Here is a 19,448-nt window from a genome sequence, read left to right as displayed (position 1 = left end):
TGGTAGAAGATGCATGAACACAACCCCAGGGGTTAGCTCAATTGGTCGAAGCCCCGTTGCTAAAGCACCTCACCATTGGGAGGTCACAGGGTCAATTCTCCTCAATGCCCTCAGGGTTAGGGTCTGATTAGTTTGGCCAGCAGGATGTGATCCCTTCAGGTGGATCTGGCAGGATTTTACTCAGAATAGACAAAAAAATATGCACGAACACCAGTGAACTAGGATAATCTAACAAATAGAATTGTGCTTGGGCCGAAAATGTTGAATGGAGCAGGAAATTGGTATAATCAAATAGAATTTTAAGCTTGCCCAAGAAAAGCAAGAAAGCTATGTAGATAAAACTATGGTGCCTGCAAAATTCTGTGTTGAAGATCATGCTTTCCCTTCGAGTGAAGCCATGGAAGAGTTCCTTGAAGTTTAGAAGCTGTGCCAAGCTAACACCATGATATTATGGTCCATTTGAAGTGTTTCATAAGATAGGGCTAGTTGCATATAAAATTGCATTGCATGTTAACTTGAAAATAACATGTACATAATCCTAACCATGTGATTGATTGGAACATGATCTAGATAGGATCAGAAGAGTTCCAGACAAAGCCACTATATAAGCTCAACAATAAAGACTTAAAGAACAGAATTAAAGAGTGACTTTCAGACAGTTTAGCAAAACTATTTTGCTGATCCTTCCGCGAAAACAAAAAAATTACATTTTAATCATTGAAAAGATTATGCTTCCTAGACTTATAACTGCAAAGCTCATTTAGCAGGCAGTTCAGTGGGCATCAGCAGCTCAGGACATGGCTTCCAAAATACCAAACAAAACAGACCTAATGTAAATATGAATACTTGTAGGAAGTTGCTGGAGGCACACCACTGCCAATATTGTAAGTTGCATAACTGGTTGATCCATGAAAAGGGCCAGCCCCATACAACGATGACTGTAGACTGTCTGATGGATATAAATAAGATCTTGACAGAGATGATGGGTTGCTTCCTACAACATAGGCTGGCCGATAGATGCCTTCGCTTCCCCTATCATATACACCCTGACCAGGTAAATTGTAAGACGGGATACTGACCACTGGAGAAGGACGATATAATTCAGAAGAATTGGAAAGGAAAAAGACATTGGGAGGGGTAGGTTTAGGCAGCAGTGCAGAAGAATTGGAAATGGTAAAGGCACTGGTGGTGGTAGTTTTAGGGAGCGGTGCAGAAGAATTGGAAATGGCAAAGGCACTGGGAGGGGAAAGTTTAGGGAGCAGTGAACCGTCATCAGCACCAGCACCAGCACCTGCAACACCACCACCATCACTAGGATGAACCCGTTTAGTTTGAGACTTGATGTCTTCTGCAAATATTCTCTTCTTGTTCTCGGTTTGAGCCCCTTCAGTTTGAGACGTGACGTCTTCCGCAGATCTTTTCTTCTCCTCCTTGGTTTGAGCCCCTTCAGTTTGAGACTTGATGTCTTCTGCAGATCTTTGCTTCTTCTTCTTGGTTTTCTCCAACTCAACCACACGCTCTTCAAGATCTTCAGTAGACATTTCTGATTCAAGTTCGTGCTCTTTAATGCACTTAATTACAGTATTCAATGATTCAATTTCTCTTTTGGTTGCATCATTCTGCGATAGAACATGAAAGACCTGTGCCCCAACAGCATTGCTTTCCCTTTCTGCTAATTCCTCTAACAGTTGCTTTTGCTCCTTCAGATATGCCTTCAACAAAGGCACAGGTGGAATTTTTTCTACAAGGTCAAATTCATAGATAAACTGAATAGCCTCCATTTGCCTTCCACTTCTACTCAATTTTTCCACTACATCTGCAAGAAACAAGACCAAACATGTCATGCAGGATCTCAACATATCCATTGGAAGCTGAAATTGTTGCAAACAACTTGAGTAAAACCCACCTTGGAAAGGTAACCCAACTTCGTAAGAAATTTCAAAATAATGTAAGAGTCAGCAAGTTCAAGGAATTTTTCTGCTCAAGGCATACTAAGCATAATAATCATCTATGTTTGAAGAATCAAATCATCAGCTAACCAGTATACATACAGAAATATAAACATCAATTTGTAAACAATTGGACCACGATGGAAACCCTTGCAAACAAATTCAACCTCACACGTCACAATGAGTAGATCCTTTGAGCTTCCCTTTGGACAACCCTACATCTGAAGATACAAAAGACTCTGAAACCCTTTAAGACAACTTAGAAAATCACAGTTAGCAGGCACCTAATCTTCTGCAAAAAGAACAAGAATCTCTCCGAAGAACCAAAACATTAAATGATTAACAATCCAGTCCTTAAATTGGCATTCTTTTAAGTGGGGAAAACCGTATGGTATAGTTCACAAATGAGATTAACATTCATTTTATTTTGGGAAAGTAGATGCATATTTGAAAAAGGATTTTTATGCATTTGGACTACTAATCTAATAAAATCACAAGCAGTCACTTATAAATGCACCTATTATGGACACGATTGCATCAAAATAATTGCTCGACAAACTACCCAATACAAAAACTATTCAGAATTGCCTTTGGCCATTACCTGCACAGACAAGCAAAACTGCTCAAGTATCATTCAACCCTTCAGCCAATGGTCCATGTTCTAGAGAAGGCTATAGATAAGTAGTTCAATTGTTTACCAAAATCAATTGGGTTACGAAACTAAACTAACCTAGCACAACATTTCAGCCATCTGTAAAGTTCTGAGAGGATATTGATAGGTAAAAAGAACTTCGAAACAAGGATTGGACAGTTTATCCTATCTTATTTATATCATGATTAAAATAATATCAGTTTAGTGGAGGGCATTGAAATTTGAAATAAGGATTGGACAGCTTATCCTATCTTATTTATTATGATTGGAGGGCAATGGGTTTCGGTGGGAAAGAGCTGGGCAAGGAATTAGCCATCCAGGTATATGGAGGGTTCAAACCGATACCTGGATGGCTAATTCCTTGCCCCGGGGGACCCTGGAGCAGGTTGTGAACCTGTTCAACCTGTTCATTCAACTTGTTCAACCAGTTTGACTGGTACAAACTGTCCATTTAAAAAAAAAATTACTAAAATTTGAACATTTTGTGTATTTTTAGCTAATTTACCAGCATATGGATACAGATCCAGATCAAGATAGATCTGCCATATTTCTGAAAAGCCAGGATTCCAAATATGGCATGGAAATGACAAATAGAAAAAGATATAAAATAATTTTCATAATAAATTTAAAAAAAAAACAGAGACAAGATTGAACCATTTAGGAATCACAGGAGTAGAACTACAGGTCGTAACCAAAAACAGAAAAACAGAATGCTCATGCATGTTAATATTCAACATTAAGCGATAATTTTGATAAGTTGTCACCATATTTGATTATTGATGCTGTTGAGGACCATTTTGGTGTGAGCATGTAGCAAGTCATGGCTTATTACAGAGTTTTTGTGAACCAGATCCACATGTCCATATCAGCGGTGAATACAGTGGTTTTCTTGAAGGCTACGGCATGACTAAATAACAGTGTCAATGGAGTGACCAACACTATAGCAAATTAGATTAGAGCAGACCTTAACCATAATGATAAATCAAACATTTTGAACAAAACCTGATAGATCAGACCTCAACAGCAGGTCTTGACATTAGGATAGATCAGGCCTAGGAATGAGTCTAGGATTTTAAGCTTAGGATATTAGGTCTTGGAAGTTTTATTTTCATTAAAAAATATTTTTTTGGGGGAGGACCAAAGGGTTGAAAAGGCACTGGAAGTTTCAGGATTCATTTCATGGCCTCGGGATCTGTTTCCTTCTCCCGGGGAGCCACTTGCACGATAGATCCCACCTGGGCCTTGGCAGATCCATAGATCCTACACATAGAGGTGGCACAGATCCAGTAACACATATTTTTAGTGAACAGATTCATAAACCTAGTCATAAGCCAATTCCGATCCCAGTCTAAACTGACCCTGGATCAATTACTAGTCCAATTTCAACTTTTAATACATTGGTACTTTGAAATTCAACATGTACAGCATATCAAATAAAATATTAAAAAGACTTTTTAAAAAGACACCAATATATTCAAAGGTAATTTTGGACTTGAAATTTTACATCTTGAATGGGCTTATTGGTTAAGAACATGTGCTTCCTTGTAAGAGGTCACAGGTTCAAATACAGAGTGGGGTAGAGTATGTACCAGTGTTATTGGAACCAGTGAAACCGGCTGGTCCGACCGGTTTGGGGAACAAACCTGTCCAGTTCAAGGTCTGGAACCGGAAATGGCCAGTTCAGTACTGAACCGGGCAGTTTTGTCATCGAACCGGCCCATTCCGTACCAAACAGGTCTTTTTTCACTAAACCTGCCGGTTTCATTCCGAACCGGCCAGTTCTATAAAATTTGGCCAAATACGCTCAAAATGCAATTTGCTTTAGAAAAAACAAGAAAATTTGAGTGGGACAGCCCAATATTCAAACCTATGGCCCTAGTATTGCTACGCAATTCATGGTAATGTTAAATTCTTGAAGTAAAATGATGAAAATGAGAATGTCACTTTTACTTAAATTTTTAACATTACCATGAAATGACTCAAGATGTTTGAGAGTGGTTCCGACCTCATTGGATTTCATATGCAGAAAGTAGAATTTTAGATCACTTAAAATCCAGAAAACTTAACAGTTTTTCAAGATTTTGGGATTGGGCGGATTGCAAAATCTCCATTGGATTTTGTCATGTACGAGGATATGGAACTAGTATTTAATCAAAAGCACCAAGCCCTCATTGGTTATCGAACTCCTTTATCATGACCCTATTAAAAATGTACCCCTTGCTGAAACAAAATATTGACTTGACATGCTACATTTTTTTCTATGTTGCACGGGGACTCGTCCCCACCAAAATTTATGGTATTTCCTTCGTCACAACGATCTAATTACATTGGAACTCGTCAAAAATGTCCCCAATTGGCCAAGGACACCATTGGGGATGTGGGGATGTGGGGACTTCTAGGTCGTCCCTCAAAAAAATGGGGACTTTTAGGGGACATCCCAAAGGTCCCTCAATAAATCGGGGACGTTATGGCATCCCCCAATATCATGCCTGATTTAAACTTTAGAAAATTGAAATTTAAAAAATAAAAACTAAAGTTCAAAATTAAAAATAAAACTAAAACTATCCTAAACCCTAAACCTATCGCATACGACCACTCGCCATACACTCCACTCATGGCGACGAAGGTGAGAGAGGTGAGACAGCGGGCGAAGTCAAGACGGTGAGTGAAGATCACCGGTGAGATGATAAGTGAAGGTGGGAGCAAATAATCTAGTTAATTTGATTGAGATCAGACAGGCGTAGAAGGCATTTGATCATCTCGCCGTAACATTAGTGGTATAGTTCTTAGACGCAGAGTAAAAGCATGTGTAACAGGGAGGAAGGGAGGAAGCAGATTTCCTTCACTCAACCAGATTAACGATGACGGGTGGAAGCGCTTGTAGCCATGGCGTGAGGAAGGGAAAAGCTATTGCTTTAGTGAAAGGAAAATGGCCTGAAACAGGTAGCAAATTCAACCAATTGAGGATGTTCATTGTTTCGAAACAGATTTCAGTCTATTGTCTCAGATTTTTAATTTTTCTTAAAATTTTAAAGCAATATATTGCATTTTTAAATTTTTAAATGTCATTTTCTTTTAATTTTAGACATCACCTCCAAAAACAAATCAAATGGACAACAATACTTCAACAATTGCTCAACCCAAGGGTTAAACATTAGTAGGGGGCAACAGAAAATTCTGTTTTAATCAAAACACAAAGAAACCCTTGCTTCAATTTGTCAAAAAAAATCACCAAGAATAAGAAGAAAAACAATGGTGGTTGAGAGGATTAGGTATGTAACTTTTATGGTCATAATTTTAAGGGCAACTACACTAGGGTTTACGATCATCTTTTGGCTATTTCTCGAGATGGAGTAAAGGCATGCACCTGTTCATTGGAAAATAGAATTGAACTTACTAAACTTCACATGGTTGCCATAGGTGGCATTGTAGAGATGGAGGACAACCCTACTGTCTTCAAAAAACAAAAAGTTTTAAGCACATAAGAAGAATACTCTCAAAGAGAAATCAATGAAAAAATCAAACTGATTTATTTGGGAGTTATGGTTCCAATAAATCTAGTTCAAGTAAAAAAGCCAAAGTTGTTGCGACAGAATGGTTCAATGTGCAATGCAAGAATGAGGCAGAGGATGCAGTGGTTGAATTCTTCTTTGCCAATGGAATATCATTTAATGTCACCCATTCCCCTCAGTACAAAGAGATGATGAAGAAAGTCATTGTTGTTGGTCCATCATTTCAACCCCCTCGTTACAATAAATTGAAGACAACATTGTTAGAGAGGTCACAAAAAAGCAAGGGTGATGGACAGCCTTAAAAAATCATGGGTTGAATATGGGCATTCAATCGTCATGGATGGTTGGACAAATATTCAACAAAGGCATTTGTTGAACATCATTGTCACCTCTCCAACTGGACCATATTTCTTAAGGGAAATTGATTGTACCAAAAGATGAACAATGCAGCCTTTCAGTATGAGGTATTAAAGGATGCAATTGAGGAGATTGGTCCTACAAACATAGTTCAAGTTATCACAGATGTTGCACCGGTTTGTAGGTCTACAGAGTTGATGATTCAAAGCATATACAAGCATCTATTTTGGACTCCTTGTTGTGAGCATGGTTTAAATAATGCACTTAAAAGACATTGGTAAAATTTCTTGGATCACTCGCATTATTTTGGATGCAAGAGAGGCGCAAATGTTCATTTGTAACCACCATGCCTCTCTAGCTATTTATAGAAGCTATGCAAAAAAGGAGTTCTTGAAACCAACAGATACAAGGTATGTCACCTACTATATCCTTCTTGCCCGTATGCTAGAGGTGCAACATGCCCTAAAGGTCACTGTTATAAGTTTCGAGTGGTCTACATGGGGGGAATAGAAAATAGATCAAGGAAAGAAGGTAATGCAGTTGGTGTTAAATGATGATTGGTGGGTTGATGTGAAATACATTGTCTCTTTCACTGCTCCAATAGTGGAGCTAATCAGGTATGCAGATTCAGATTCCCCTTGCCTTGGGGAAATATATGAGTCAATTGATAGCATGATTGGAAAGATCAAGTCCATCATTCGTCAAAAGAGCCCTCTTTGGTGTTATTTAATGAACTCCAAAAATTGATAAGAAAAAAGATGGAACAAGTTAAGCACACCTCTTCATATGGTTGCTTATGCACTTAATCCAAAGTCGTATGTGTTGAATTTCCACTAAAATTCTACAACTAGTATGATGAAGAATCTGAATCTAATTTCTTTTCACCAAGACACGGAATTTCTCAACAATAGATACGCAGCAAAATAAAACATAGATAAACAACACAATCACACAAAAGACAAACTTTTCTTGGGAAAACCCACTTCTTGTTGTAGAATTTTATTGTTCTGAACAATTAGATTTCTTACAAGGCAAATAGTGACCCTGAGAACACACTTGTTCTCTGCTATACTAGTTGTACACACCCTGGAACCTATCAACCTCTACTCCTACTTGCTTACAGCATGTCTGGCCCTTTTCCTTTGTGTAGGAAATCTCCAATTTCCTAGTGTAGTCTTGGCCCCTATTATTTAGGAAAAATCTCCTAAATCCTAGCGCAAAACTGGTAGCAATAAGTCACTCTATCACAATGTATTAGCTCCTCCAAAGTACGCGCTCTCAACAAGATCTCTCACACGCACAACCTTGTGCATACAAAAATGAATAAATTTGTGCCTTCGTCCATCCTTTATAAGTTCAATCCATGCTAAAATTGGGAAGTACAAATTTACAATAGTTGTTGTGATTGACTTGTTAACTGAGTTTAACTTGTCTCTAACTTGTCTCCAAATTGACTTGTTTGACTTCTTAACTTGCCTCTAACTCGTCCTTGCCTCAATTAGAAATTGGAGCTCCCAACTCATTTTATCTAAATTTATAACTACAACTTGATCTGTGGTCAAACCGAAGGAAGAATCCTCATAACTGGTCCTCCAACTCTATGCATGAATTCTCCAGCTCCATGAAATCGTCCATGGTAAAAGAAATATTGATCGTGGTCTTTCTCTAGCTAAGGCACATGCATAGAGAAGACCTTCTCTCACTACTATTTTCAACTGTATGTGGAGAGGGAAGGCAGAATTTCACCAGTAGATGACCATGAAGTGAAGCAAGGCTTTATTAATCCCATGGAAAAGATGTATAAACTAGAGCAAGCAACCATATTTCAAGAATAGTTTCTTTATTTTGTTTTGCTCAGTAACCCACTTTCTCTAAAGCTACAAAGGAATATTTGTTGGTAATGGCACAAAGAAGTCTCAGTGGATGGTGGAGGATGTATGAGGACAATGCACCAGAAACACGCACTCTTGTTATGTGTTTACTATTTCACGCTACTAGTTCTTCAGCTGTAGAAAGGAATTGCTCTACACTTAGCTTTATCCACTTTACTAAGAGAAATAGGCTTACCTCTAAAAGAGCGGAGAAACTAGTTTATGTGCACCACAGTGTTTGCCTTCTTACAAGGAAGACACTAGAGTATTTACAGAGATCTGCAGCACAAGGGGATGTATATCTTGAGGATGCTTCCCAGAAGGATGATGACGATGATGATAATGATGATGATGATGGGCCATCTATCCATGCAAGATTGGTTAATGTACCATTAGATGACATTGTGCCGCAGTTGCAAAGCATTGATGATTATGGGAGAGAAGAAAGTGATGCTCAAGCATTTTCAGATAGGCTTGATGCAAAAGATATGAATTTTTGAGTAGCTTCAGCCTTCACTCTACTATGGATATTGACTCATACTTCCTTTTTTGTTGTCTTGAGACATTTTGATTTTTCCATTTGGCACCTACACTAGTGACTATGTATTATTTTTCCATTTTGGACTATAGTCTATAATTTATAAATTTATAATCCATGGTTTTCTAGACTCTTAATTTTGGATTTATAATTAAATTTTAATGACTTGTTCATGTTTACAGTTTTATTAAATTTTACTTTTAGGCTTTATCTGCGATTTAACTTCTAAAATGATTCATCATGCGTCATAGAATGATTATGTAGACAGTGGTAGATTGTAGGATGTAGCAAACTAATAGTACTTCTTACGTTCTTGACAATGGGCAATGATGACAAGATTTGTTTTTGTGATGCACAATGATGATTAGAGAGTATTAGTATTTTATTTTGTAATTTGAATTTCAAAATTAGTAATATTTCTTATTTTTATATTTTAATGTATCATTCATGTTTACGCTACATTACTAAATTTTATTTTCATTTTCATTTTTTAATAAAAATAAAAATTAGTTGTCGCACTTGTCATCCCCAACCTGTCATCCCCTGAAAATTTGGGGGTGTGCTCTAGCCATCCTGGAAACTCGTCCCCCTGTATACTCCGTCTCCCTATCCCCACAGCTAGTGCAACATAAATTTTTTACATACATCTTTTCTATCTTATTTTAATGCTTGGAGGGTGATATCGATGACAAAGATCCCAATATGGGCAATGATTTTGATGATATGTATGTATTTGTTGTAGCATGAATTTTTTTGGAAGCTAGAGGCCATCTAGAGCCTGTTTGTTGATGTATTTTCGATTCAGAAATGGATTGCACTCAATGCTATTTTGGTTATGTGCGGCTTTACATGCTATATAGATGAGAAATTTTGCTTATTTGTGTATAAATGGTTTGGGCCAGTGTTACTTGGAAGCAGGAGCGGGAGTGAAAACGGGTGTGGGAGCGATTTTTCAGAAGCTCCCAGTTTAGGAGCGAATCCCAGAGCATTTTTTATATAATATATATATTTTTTATATTTTTTATATTTTGATACATATATGTCAACAAAAACATGTAGAATGATGAATTAGATATAAAAACATAGAAAAACATAGATTGAACCATATAACAACAATCATCTAGAAGTTATAATCTTCATCAACCACGTCCACAAGTTAGTAACATAGTAACATACAACATATTGAGTCTCATGATTCATCAATCTTAAAGTTTCAAGCTTTCAAAATTCAATATATAACATTTATCATCATTAATCGCCAAAGTTGTACTTGTAAGCTAAGTGTAACCATTACAACAAATAATATCTAACATGAAATGAAATGTTATAAAATTAAATGAGATGAAACAACTTTCAACTTTCATGAAGCATCATATTAATAATTCATTACTAATGAGCTAAGTACCCTAACAAGAGGATTTGGGATTCGTAAGATACGGGGATTCGAGAGTCGGATTCGGACACGTTGATCCACCGAAACAGGACACGTAGGATTCGTTATATATCATTTTATTAATATATATATTAAAAACTAGATATTTCTTACACAAATTCTCATTAATGATAAAAATTCATTGATTTCAAACATAGATCATCTAGATGTTAGTTTTATTGTTTACAAAGTTAGTAATAGTAACATACTAACATTATAGCAATTAGCATGCATAGTACATACCAAATTCAAATACATCAACATGTCACATAAAATGATAAATCATGATTCATAAATGAAAGACAACTTACAATTACAAGATAGTAAGATAAAGACACTAACAACTGTAGTTTTCTCATTAAGTCATCAAATCAAAATGTGTTACATGGGTAGTGCAATGGTAATGCCGCAATGGAAAATAGAAATAGAAAATATAAAACAACTACAGGTGTACAAGCCTCAAGGCAATAGATAGTCGAAGCCCATGACTCATGAGTCAACAATCCTCATAGTCATCATCAGAATCAGCATCAGTGTCCTCATCATCATGGTCACCACTACTCTCCTCTGCATCGTCCTCCTCCCCTATATCCATAGTCGCCTCTGCATCTGTTGGTGTGGAGGATGACCCCTCGAAAATATCACCGTCATCAAATCTAATAGGCTCTAGCATTGGATCACTGAGATCCATGTTGGCCAATGCCAACTGAACACTGTTGTCCAGACCCATATCATCAGGAAAGACATCCCACATCTTTGTCTTTCCCCTCAACCACTCTTCCCTCTGCCTGTAAATAAGACGAAGGTTGGTGTGCACATACACCATTGTCACTGCTCTCGACTGCTCAAGCTTGCTCTTCTTTACATTATACAAATTCCCATATGTGCTCCAATTCCTCTCGCAACAAAAGGATGAAGTCACCTGAGAGAGGAGACTCATGGCTAACTGCTGAAAAAGAGGCCTTGTTGCCCCATGATTTGCCCACCAAGAATAGGGCTTCTTAGCCCCCTTGTCTCTAATCACATCATATCCTGCAAATCGACCAGTGCCAGTGGAAAACTCTGCAAAGGCATCCTCCACCTCATCAAGGGATGCACTATCCTGGAAAACCCACCTGAATGCATCTTTCCTCCCGTGTGAGATTTCACCATCCATGTGAGGAGGGAATTTGCGGGAAGGTCCACCATTCAGCCACTCATGGTTGTAGTATTTTGGGTTCAATGATGGTTGTAGTATTTTGGGTTCAATGAGTGAGCCAAACAATGTAAAGGTTTTGACCTCCCTCAACCTCTTCAACATCATGAATGAAGAGGCAAATCGTGTATCGGCAATCTTCAACAATGATAGATTGTTGTAGTCCTTGTATATAGTGAGGGCATTTGTATGATTTTGCACAAAGTTACGGATATGTCGTGCATCCTCAATAATGTTACTAATCCAAAGCACATCAGAAGCAATGGATTTCAGTGCTAAGTTCAATGAAAGGACAATGCAAGGTGTCCAAACACCTATGGATATTTAGCTTCCACAATCATGCCAGCAGCCTTGCAAACAGGTGCATTATCCGTAATGATTTTCACACAAGACTCAACACCTACATCTTCAATAACTTTAATAAATAACTCACCCATAAATTGTGCATCCTTGTATTCTTCAAGTGTATCCACTGCTTTCAAGAAAGCTGGACCATTCAAGGAAGACACCATGAAGTTGATGATTGGGTGTCGTGCTAGATCTGTCCATCCATCAGATACAATGCTAACCCCAGATGTTGGCCATGATGCTACAATAGGTTCAAGCATATTTTGCACCTCTTGTTTTGCCTACGTCAACAATGTGGTTCTAAGCTTCTCTGAATCAGGAGGCACATACCATGATGGAGACCCGTGAGTTAGAACTCGACACATCTCAATAAATAGAGGTGAGCATGCAACATTAAATGATATGAAGTTTTGATAGAAAAAGAAGGCAATGGTGAGATCAAGCTCTTCCCGTTTCTCTTTTTGAAAAATCTTGTCCATTGGACCAAATGTAATTGCTCTTCTTTTTGTTGCTTGTCCCCCAATAGAACTCTCAAATGGAAATTTGGTGGTGCCTTTCCTCAAAAATGGAAGGGGGTCTTCATTCTTGGTTTTTCTTGATTTTGCAACCACATTTTCCATACCAACAGTGAACTCCTTTTCCATTTCTTTCCTCTTTTGTAAAAGAACAGCTTTACAAGCTCCAATTCCACAACCTGGTAAAGCCAACAAATGGCCTTTCACACGGTAATATGTGCTTTTGAAAGAAATGTGGCAAAAGTTGCATCTCCATTGCACATTGCCTCCTCCCTTCCCCTTGGTGCTTGTCCCATCCTCTCTTGTGACATATTTCCACAAGGGATATTTCTCAATGTTGTCTTTAGGTCCTCCTCTTCCCTCAACATTACTTGCAGCAGACTCTGATGATATTGGGGGAGGAGGGGCATCTCCAATGGAGACATTCTTCCCCTTCCTTTGCCCCCTAACTGCTACCCTTGATTGAGCCATGAATACTGTAAAAAAAATAAACAAAACATGCACAAATTTGTAAAAAAAAATTCATATACAAATTGTTGTAATAGAAATGCAAAAAAATAGAGATGAAATGCACTTACCTGGTGCTTGAATCTCCTTGCCAAATGCTCCACACCCTTAGCTCCTTGCTCCAAACCCTTAGCTCCTTGCCCACAGCTCAATGTATGCAAAATTGAAAGAGAGATGGTAAAACATTGAAAGAACAACACCTTTTTTATGCCCGCGGGTTTCATTTTTTGGGGATTCGAATCTCAAAATCAGGACACATTGTGTCCTAACGGGACACGTATGGGATTCATACATGTCCCCTTCTGGGATTCGAATCCCCAACGAATCGTGTCCAATTAGCGGGATTCGGACACGTGGCCTCCTTTCAATGAATCCGGTTTCTTAGCTAATGAGTAATAATTGCCAACTTCAAACTTAAATTGTCATATATTGTTTAAAAAAATATCATAATAAATATGAAAGAGTCAATAGTTATAAAAACTACTAGAAACTAGAAAAGACAAGTAAATCTATGTTAAAATTGGCAACTAGGGCCAAACTCCATGTGGGTCATCTTATTAATGGCAGCGGATATTTTTATTGGATCCCTCTCATTGAGAGGTGTAGGATTGATCTAAAGATCATCCGATTCCGATAAGTATTTGTGAAGTTATGAACTTATTTATGTTATAAAACAAATTGTCAACTTGGCCAGCATCCCATGTAGGCTCAAAATCCCAATAGACGTGTCCATTCATCATCCACGTTTTAGTATAAATAGGAGAGGACTTGAAGTCATTTGAAACACACTCTTCATGTGATCTCCTCCTCTCCACGTCTTGGGTTTTTGGTGAAGGAGAGACACACAAGAAGATACGTTGGGACAAGTGAATGATGCCCTAGCTTATACGCAGATTATGCCCTAGCTTATACGCTGTAGTGGAAACTCCTAGCCGCAGTAAGGGAAGGAATTCATACGATCTAGTGGAGACACCTAGCCGCAGTAAGGGAAGACATCATACGCTGTAACAAAGACTTTAAACGCACAGCATGGAGCACTTATATTTTGTCCAACATAAAGGGTAGCCGCAGTAAAATAAAGGAAGCCGCAGTAAAATAAAGGTAGCCGCAATGATATAAAGGAAGGTGCAGTTAAGACCTCGCATGTATGGGAGCATATCCGCACTGCAGGAAGAATGACGTTGATCTCAGGTGAGTACAGGTTCTTAATATCAAGGTGCAGGTTCAATATTTCGTAAAAATACAGTCTTGGTTAAGTATGTATGATAAGGGTTTTGGTGAAGTAATGAGGATGAAAATCAAACCCTTGCAACCCGCACTATAGAAACATCACTTCAAACCTACCTTCTAAACAGCGTCAACACATGAAATATAAATGTATATGGGTACTCTCTCAAACACTGTCTCAGCTAAATGGAGACTACATTAAGTGATTATCTCAGTCATGCATATATATATATGACTGTCTTGGCATAATAGTCACAATGATGAAATATGTGATACTCGGCATACCTGTGACCTGAAGGAAATATCTTCGAATGAATAAATCAGAGAAGGCTAATGATGATCTCAGTATATCTATGAGCAGCATCTCGACATACCTATAGGTGTTGTCATCAACCAGATGGAGCTGAAGGGTCTTATGTCCTGTAACAAGGATCTCAGCATACACTTATATTTGTTTCTATTAACTCACTTACCTCAATCATGAACAGTCTCAGATCATGATGATGAAAGATGCAGCATGATGGGCATGTTAGTAAAGGGCAGCATGATGATGAAGATGCAACATAATAAGGAGCAGCATGATGATGAAAGCAGATGAGAGCAGCTCAGCACTGTGATGGTACAGCATGGTGCCACACGGTAAGGTGCAGCAAATGGACGAAATGCAACACTACGATAGGTGAAGTCGTCACCTTGGAGAATCAGTTGAAGCAGAATGTCTTCAACTGATCTCATGTATCATCGTTATAGGAAATGATCTATGCTCAGATGTAAATAAGTCAAAGTGTTGACTTCTGTTGTAAATGTACTATCTCTCTCTCTCTGCTGAACTTTGAAGAACATAAAAGAAGAATTGATCAAGGGTTTCCCCACATTGGGGTTTGTCCCAGGCTAGCGCCACATCTTGTGTCCTCTTGTCTTGGCTTGTCTTCTGCGATTTATATTTATGTCCTATATGCAGTTTACTTTATGCTGATGTGACTAATCTGGAAAAGAAATTGAAATAAATTGCTCTAGCATAGAACATACCTAAAATTAACATGGTATCAGAACTGAGGTGAAGGCAATGCCCAAGCAAGAGTGAAAGAGCAATCACCAAAGACAATTGGGATATGACAAAAGGATCAATGAGTTCCTCATCCCTCTTCAAATCCACCGAGGGAGAAGTTGAAGCAGAGAATATTATCAAAATGGTGCAGCGAAAGTTTCTGATGGCCTATCTTAAGATCACTTCATTGGAAGACCGGATATCAGGATAGGAGGAAAGGCGGATGCCTTGGTTGCAATAAGTTCGGCCATTGTGTGAAGGAGTGTCTAAATGGCAGAGACACATCTCTTGATGAAGATAACAATCATTCCAGGGACATCTTCAATGATTAGAGGAATGACAAGTAATGCAGGTCATCAAGGAAATGGCCGACTCTTCAAAGAAAGCAAGGAACCCCAGGTATGAAGAATCAAATATTGTTTCTGATAAGATAAAGAAGTGTTATCCTGTATTGGCCCTCTCCTTCAGATTCTTTGGGAATCTGGTTTATTGATTGTAGTGCTTCAAGGCACTTCATCGGAGAGATGGGTGCACTCTCTAATTTGGTAAAGATGGAAACAATCGTGTGATTATACTTGGAGCCAATGCCACCTATCCCGGAAAAGGTGTAGGGAATGTTATCCCTCAATTGAATGAGGGTAACTTGATTCATTTACAAAATCTCTTTTATGTACTTGATCACAAGAAGAACCTAGTGTCCATTTCAGCAATGAAAGTCAAAAGTTTCAGGGTGTCACTCATCGATGGAAAGGTATGTGTTTGAAAATAGAATTTTCAAAGATGTTTTTGAGTTCAGGGTTGTATCAAGTTGCAGGAAGTCCGCTGGGGACCATGCCCATTGACACATAGCACCGGAGGTCTATGAGTCAAATGGTGGCAAGGATGCCTGAATTCGAAAAGAGCATGAAAGCACATGTCTGAGATATACCAAAAGAAAATCTTACAAGGGGACCATTCCCCTCATGTAGCAGGTCCACAGGTTTGGAACAATCTGAGGAGTTTGAGATTCATGATCAGGAATCTCATACAAGTGAAAGAAAGCGCTCTATGGCTTGAAGCAAAACTCCCCGTGCATAGTATGAGAGGATTGATAGCTGTCAAATGAAGCTGAGATTTACTAAGAGTGAAACCGATCCAAACAATTACTCGAAGGTTGTGGATGATTGACCTCTCATACCAGCACCTTATAAGAACGACCTATTTCTGACAGGTGCAGACCCTCTCATTTGCAGAAGTAAGAGGGAGTTGGATTCCAGATGTGAAATGATAAACTGCAAGCCTGTGACTACCTCGAAGATCTTAAAGTTATAGGGTAGTGATGTCGGACCAGATTTGGGAAATGCCTCTGAGTTCCATAAACTCATTCGCATTGATGTTCTTGGTGAACTTCAGTTTGGACATATGTTTTGCAGTTAGTATGGTGAACTCATATTTGGTTGAGCCTCACTGGATTGGTGCCAAGAATATTCTGAGATATCTTCGGGGCACTATCTCTCATGGATTAAGATACATTGTCGGAAATATGAAACTGCATGATTATTCGAATGCTGACTGGACAAGCAGCGTGGAGGATCACTAGAGCACTTCTCAGTGTTGGTTCTCTTTGGATTCTGCTTCGATAGCATGGATGAGCAGGGAGCAGAAGTCGGTTGTTATAAGCACCGTCGAGACTGGATACATAACTACGAGTATGACCTCGTATGAAGCTGCCTGGCTGAGGAAGCTCTTCAGTGCGTTGTTTTTATACATGATGAATACCACTGTGATTCTCTGTGACAACTAGAGGCAGGATTCGATTATTGAGGAATCTCGTATTCAATGATTGCTCCAGCAGATAGACATCAGATACTACCTTATCTGGGATATGGTGTGTCAATGAGCAAGGAAGCTCCATCACTGTGAGATGATGTACAGGTTGCTACACTTTGTCAAAGCCCTGGGGGAAAGATCAAATCTGTGATTTTCCCGAACAACTTGGTGTCATCGAGAGACCCTTGTAAAAGGGCCCTACATGTTGCATACATTGAGCTCTGGGAGCTCTAAGGGCTTGGGGTTATTACTGAAGCAACATACGACCACAGGGTGACTCACCCTCCCCTGGTGGCGCGTGCTGAACAGGATGATTCATTCTCCGTGGCGACTATGGAACAGGATGATTAGTTCTCATATGGGCCTGGATGATGTGTTCTCCATGGCGATTGAGGACAGGATGATTCGCTCTCCTGTGGACATGATGATTTGCTCTCTTGTGAACAGGATAATTTGCTCTCTTGTGGGACAGGATGATTCGCTCTCCAATGGACAAGATGATTCGCTCTCTTGTGGACAAGATGATTCGCTCTCTTGTGGGACAGGATGATTCGCTCTCCTGTGGACAAGATGATTCGCTCTCTTGTGGGACAAGATGATTCGCTATCCTGTGGACAGGATGATTAGTTCTCCTGTCGAGGCATGCTACCCATGCAGTCCGAGACTCATGGAAAGTACCTCTCATCTGATCAATGAATAGGGAAATGAGGATAGGGACCATAGTAGTACCAATGGACGCATCATTGTATCTATCTTACTCCCTATGCTAGGATGACCTTCATTGATCTGGGATCAATGATACTGGTTTGGGACCAGTGGTAGGAGTTGTACCCACTATGACACTGACTTCGGGTCAGTAGAGGACTGGTCTGGGACCAGTGGTACATACTCTAAGACTAACTTCGAGTCAGTAGAATACTAGTCTAGGACCAGTGGTAGGAGTTGTACCTACTATGACACTGACTTCGGGTCAGTTGAGGACTGGTCTGGGACCAGTGGTACACACTCTAAGACTGACTTCGGGTCAGTGGGGAATGGTATGACACATTCTCGATCAATTCTTCTTCTTCATGGTTCAGCAGAGCTGAGCAAAGCAGAGCAGAGCAGTGCAAGGGCATTGATGGCAGAGATAGTACAGTCAGGACATATGGATCAGCGGATGGAGTTCTCCCTAGTTGAGAGGGAGTGTTAAAATTGTCAACTAGGGCCAAACTCCATGTGAGTCATCTTATTAATGGCAGCTGATATTTTTATTCGATCCCTCTCATTGAGAGGTGTAGGATTGATCTAAAGATCATCTGATTCTGATAAGTATTTATGAAGTTATGAATTTATTTATGTTATAAAACAAATTGTCAAGTCAACCAGCATCCTATGTAGGCTCAGAAGCCCAATAGACATGTCCATTCATCATCCACGTTTTAGTATAAATAGGAGAGGACTTGAAGTCATTTGAAACACACTCTTCATGTGATCTCCTCCTCTCCACGTCTTGGGTTTTTGGTGAAGGAGAGACACACAAGAAGATACGTTGTGACAAGTAAATGATGCCCTAGCTTATACGCTGTAGTGGAAACTCCTAGCCGCAGTAAGGGAAGGAATTCATACGATCTAATGGAGACACCTAGTCGTAGTAACGGAAGACATCATACGCTGTAACAAAGACTCTCTAACGCAGTCTATACGCAACAATATATACACACAGCATGGAGCACTTATACGATGTCCAACATAAAGGGTAGCTGCAGTAAAATAAAGGAAGCCGCGGTCATAAAAGGTATCCACAGTGATATAAAGGAAGGTGCAGTCAAGACCTTGCATGTGTGGGAGCAGATCCGCACTACAGGAAGAATGACGCTGATCTCAGGTGAGTACAGGTTCTTGGTATCAAGGTGCAGGTTCAGCGCTTCATAAAAATATAATCTCCGTTAAGTATGTACGATAAGGGTTTTGGTGAAGTAATGAGGATGAAAATCAAACCCTTGCAACCCACACTACAAAAACATCACTTCAGACCTACCTTCTAAACAGCCTCAGCACATGAAATATAAATGTATATGGGTACTCTCTCAAACACTGTCTCAGCTAAATGGAGATTACATTAAGTGATTATCTCAGTCATGTTATATATAAGACTATCTTGGCATAATAGTCACAATGATGAAATATGTGATACTCCGCACACCTGTGACCTGAAGGAAATATCTTCGAATGAATAAATCAGAGAAGGCTAATGATGATCTCAGTATATCTATGAGAAGCATCTCAACATACCTGTAGGTGTTGTCATCAACCGGATGGCGCTGAAGGGTCTTATGTCCTAACAAGGATCTCAGCATACACTTATATTTGTTTCTATTAACACGCTTACCTCAATCATGAACAGTCTCAGATCATGATGATAAAAGGTGCAGCATGATGGGGCATGTTAGTAAAGGGCAGCGTGATGATGAAGATGCAACATAATAAGGAGCAGCATGATGATGAA

The 19,448-nt window shown here is 39.2% G+C and overlaps 1 protein-coding gene across 1 annotated transcript in view; it reads right to left on the bottom strand.

Annotated features, from left to right (window-relative positions):
* Nucleotides 1–491: 491 nt before the first annotated feature.
* The window catches only part of LOC149201258 (uncharacterized), a 103,760-nt gene continuing 84,803 nt past the window's right edge, over nucleotides 492–19,448 (bottom strand). The window contains exon 2 of the mRNA XM_089402906.1: nucleotides 492–1,816. Coding sequence (XP_089259032.1) covers nucleotides 828–1,816 — 989 coding nt within the window. The 3' untranslated portion in view covers nucleotides 492–827. The remainder of the gene's footprint in view (nucleotides 1,817–19,448) is intronic.

This window comes from Pinus tabuliformis, chromosome 2_1 (assembly GCF_031772625.1).
Source record: "Pinus tabuliformis cultivar Carrire ecotype Pingquan chromosome 2_1, CPIR1, whole genome shotgun sequence".
NCBI classification, from domain to species: Eukaryota; Viridiplantae; Streptophyta; class Pinopsida; order Pinales; family Pinaceae; genus Pinus; species Pinus tabuliformis.
This window is presented reverse-complemented; position numbering and strand designations above follow the sequence as displayed.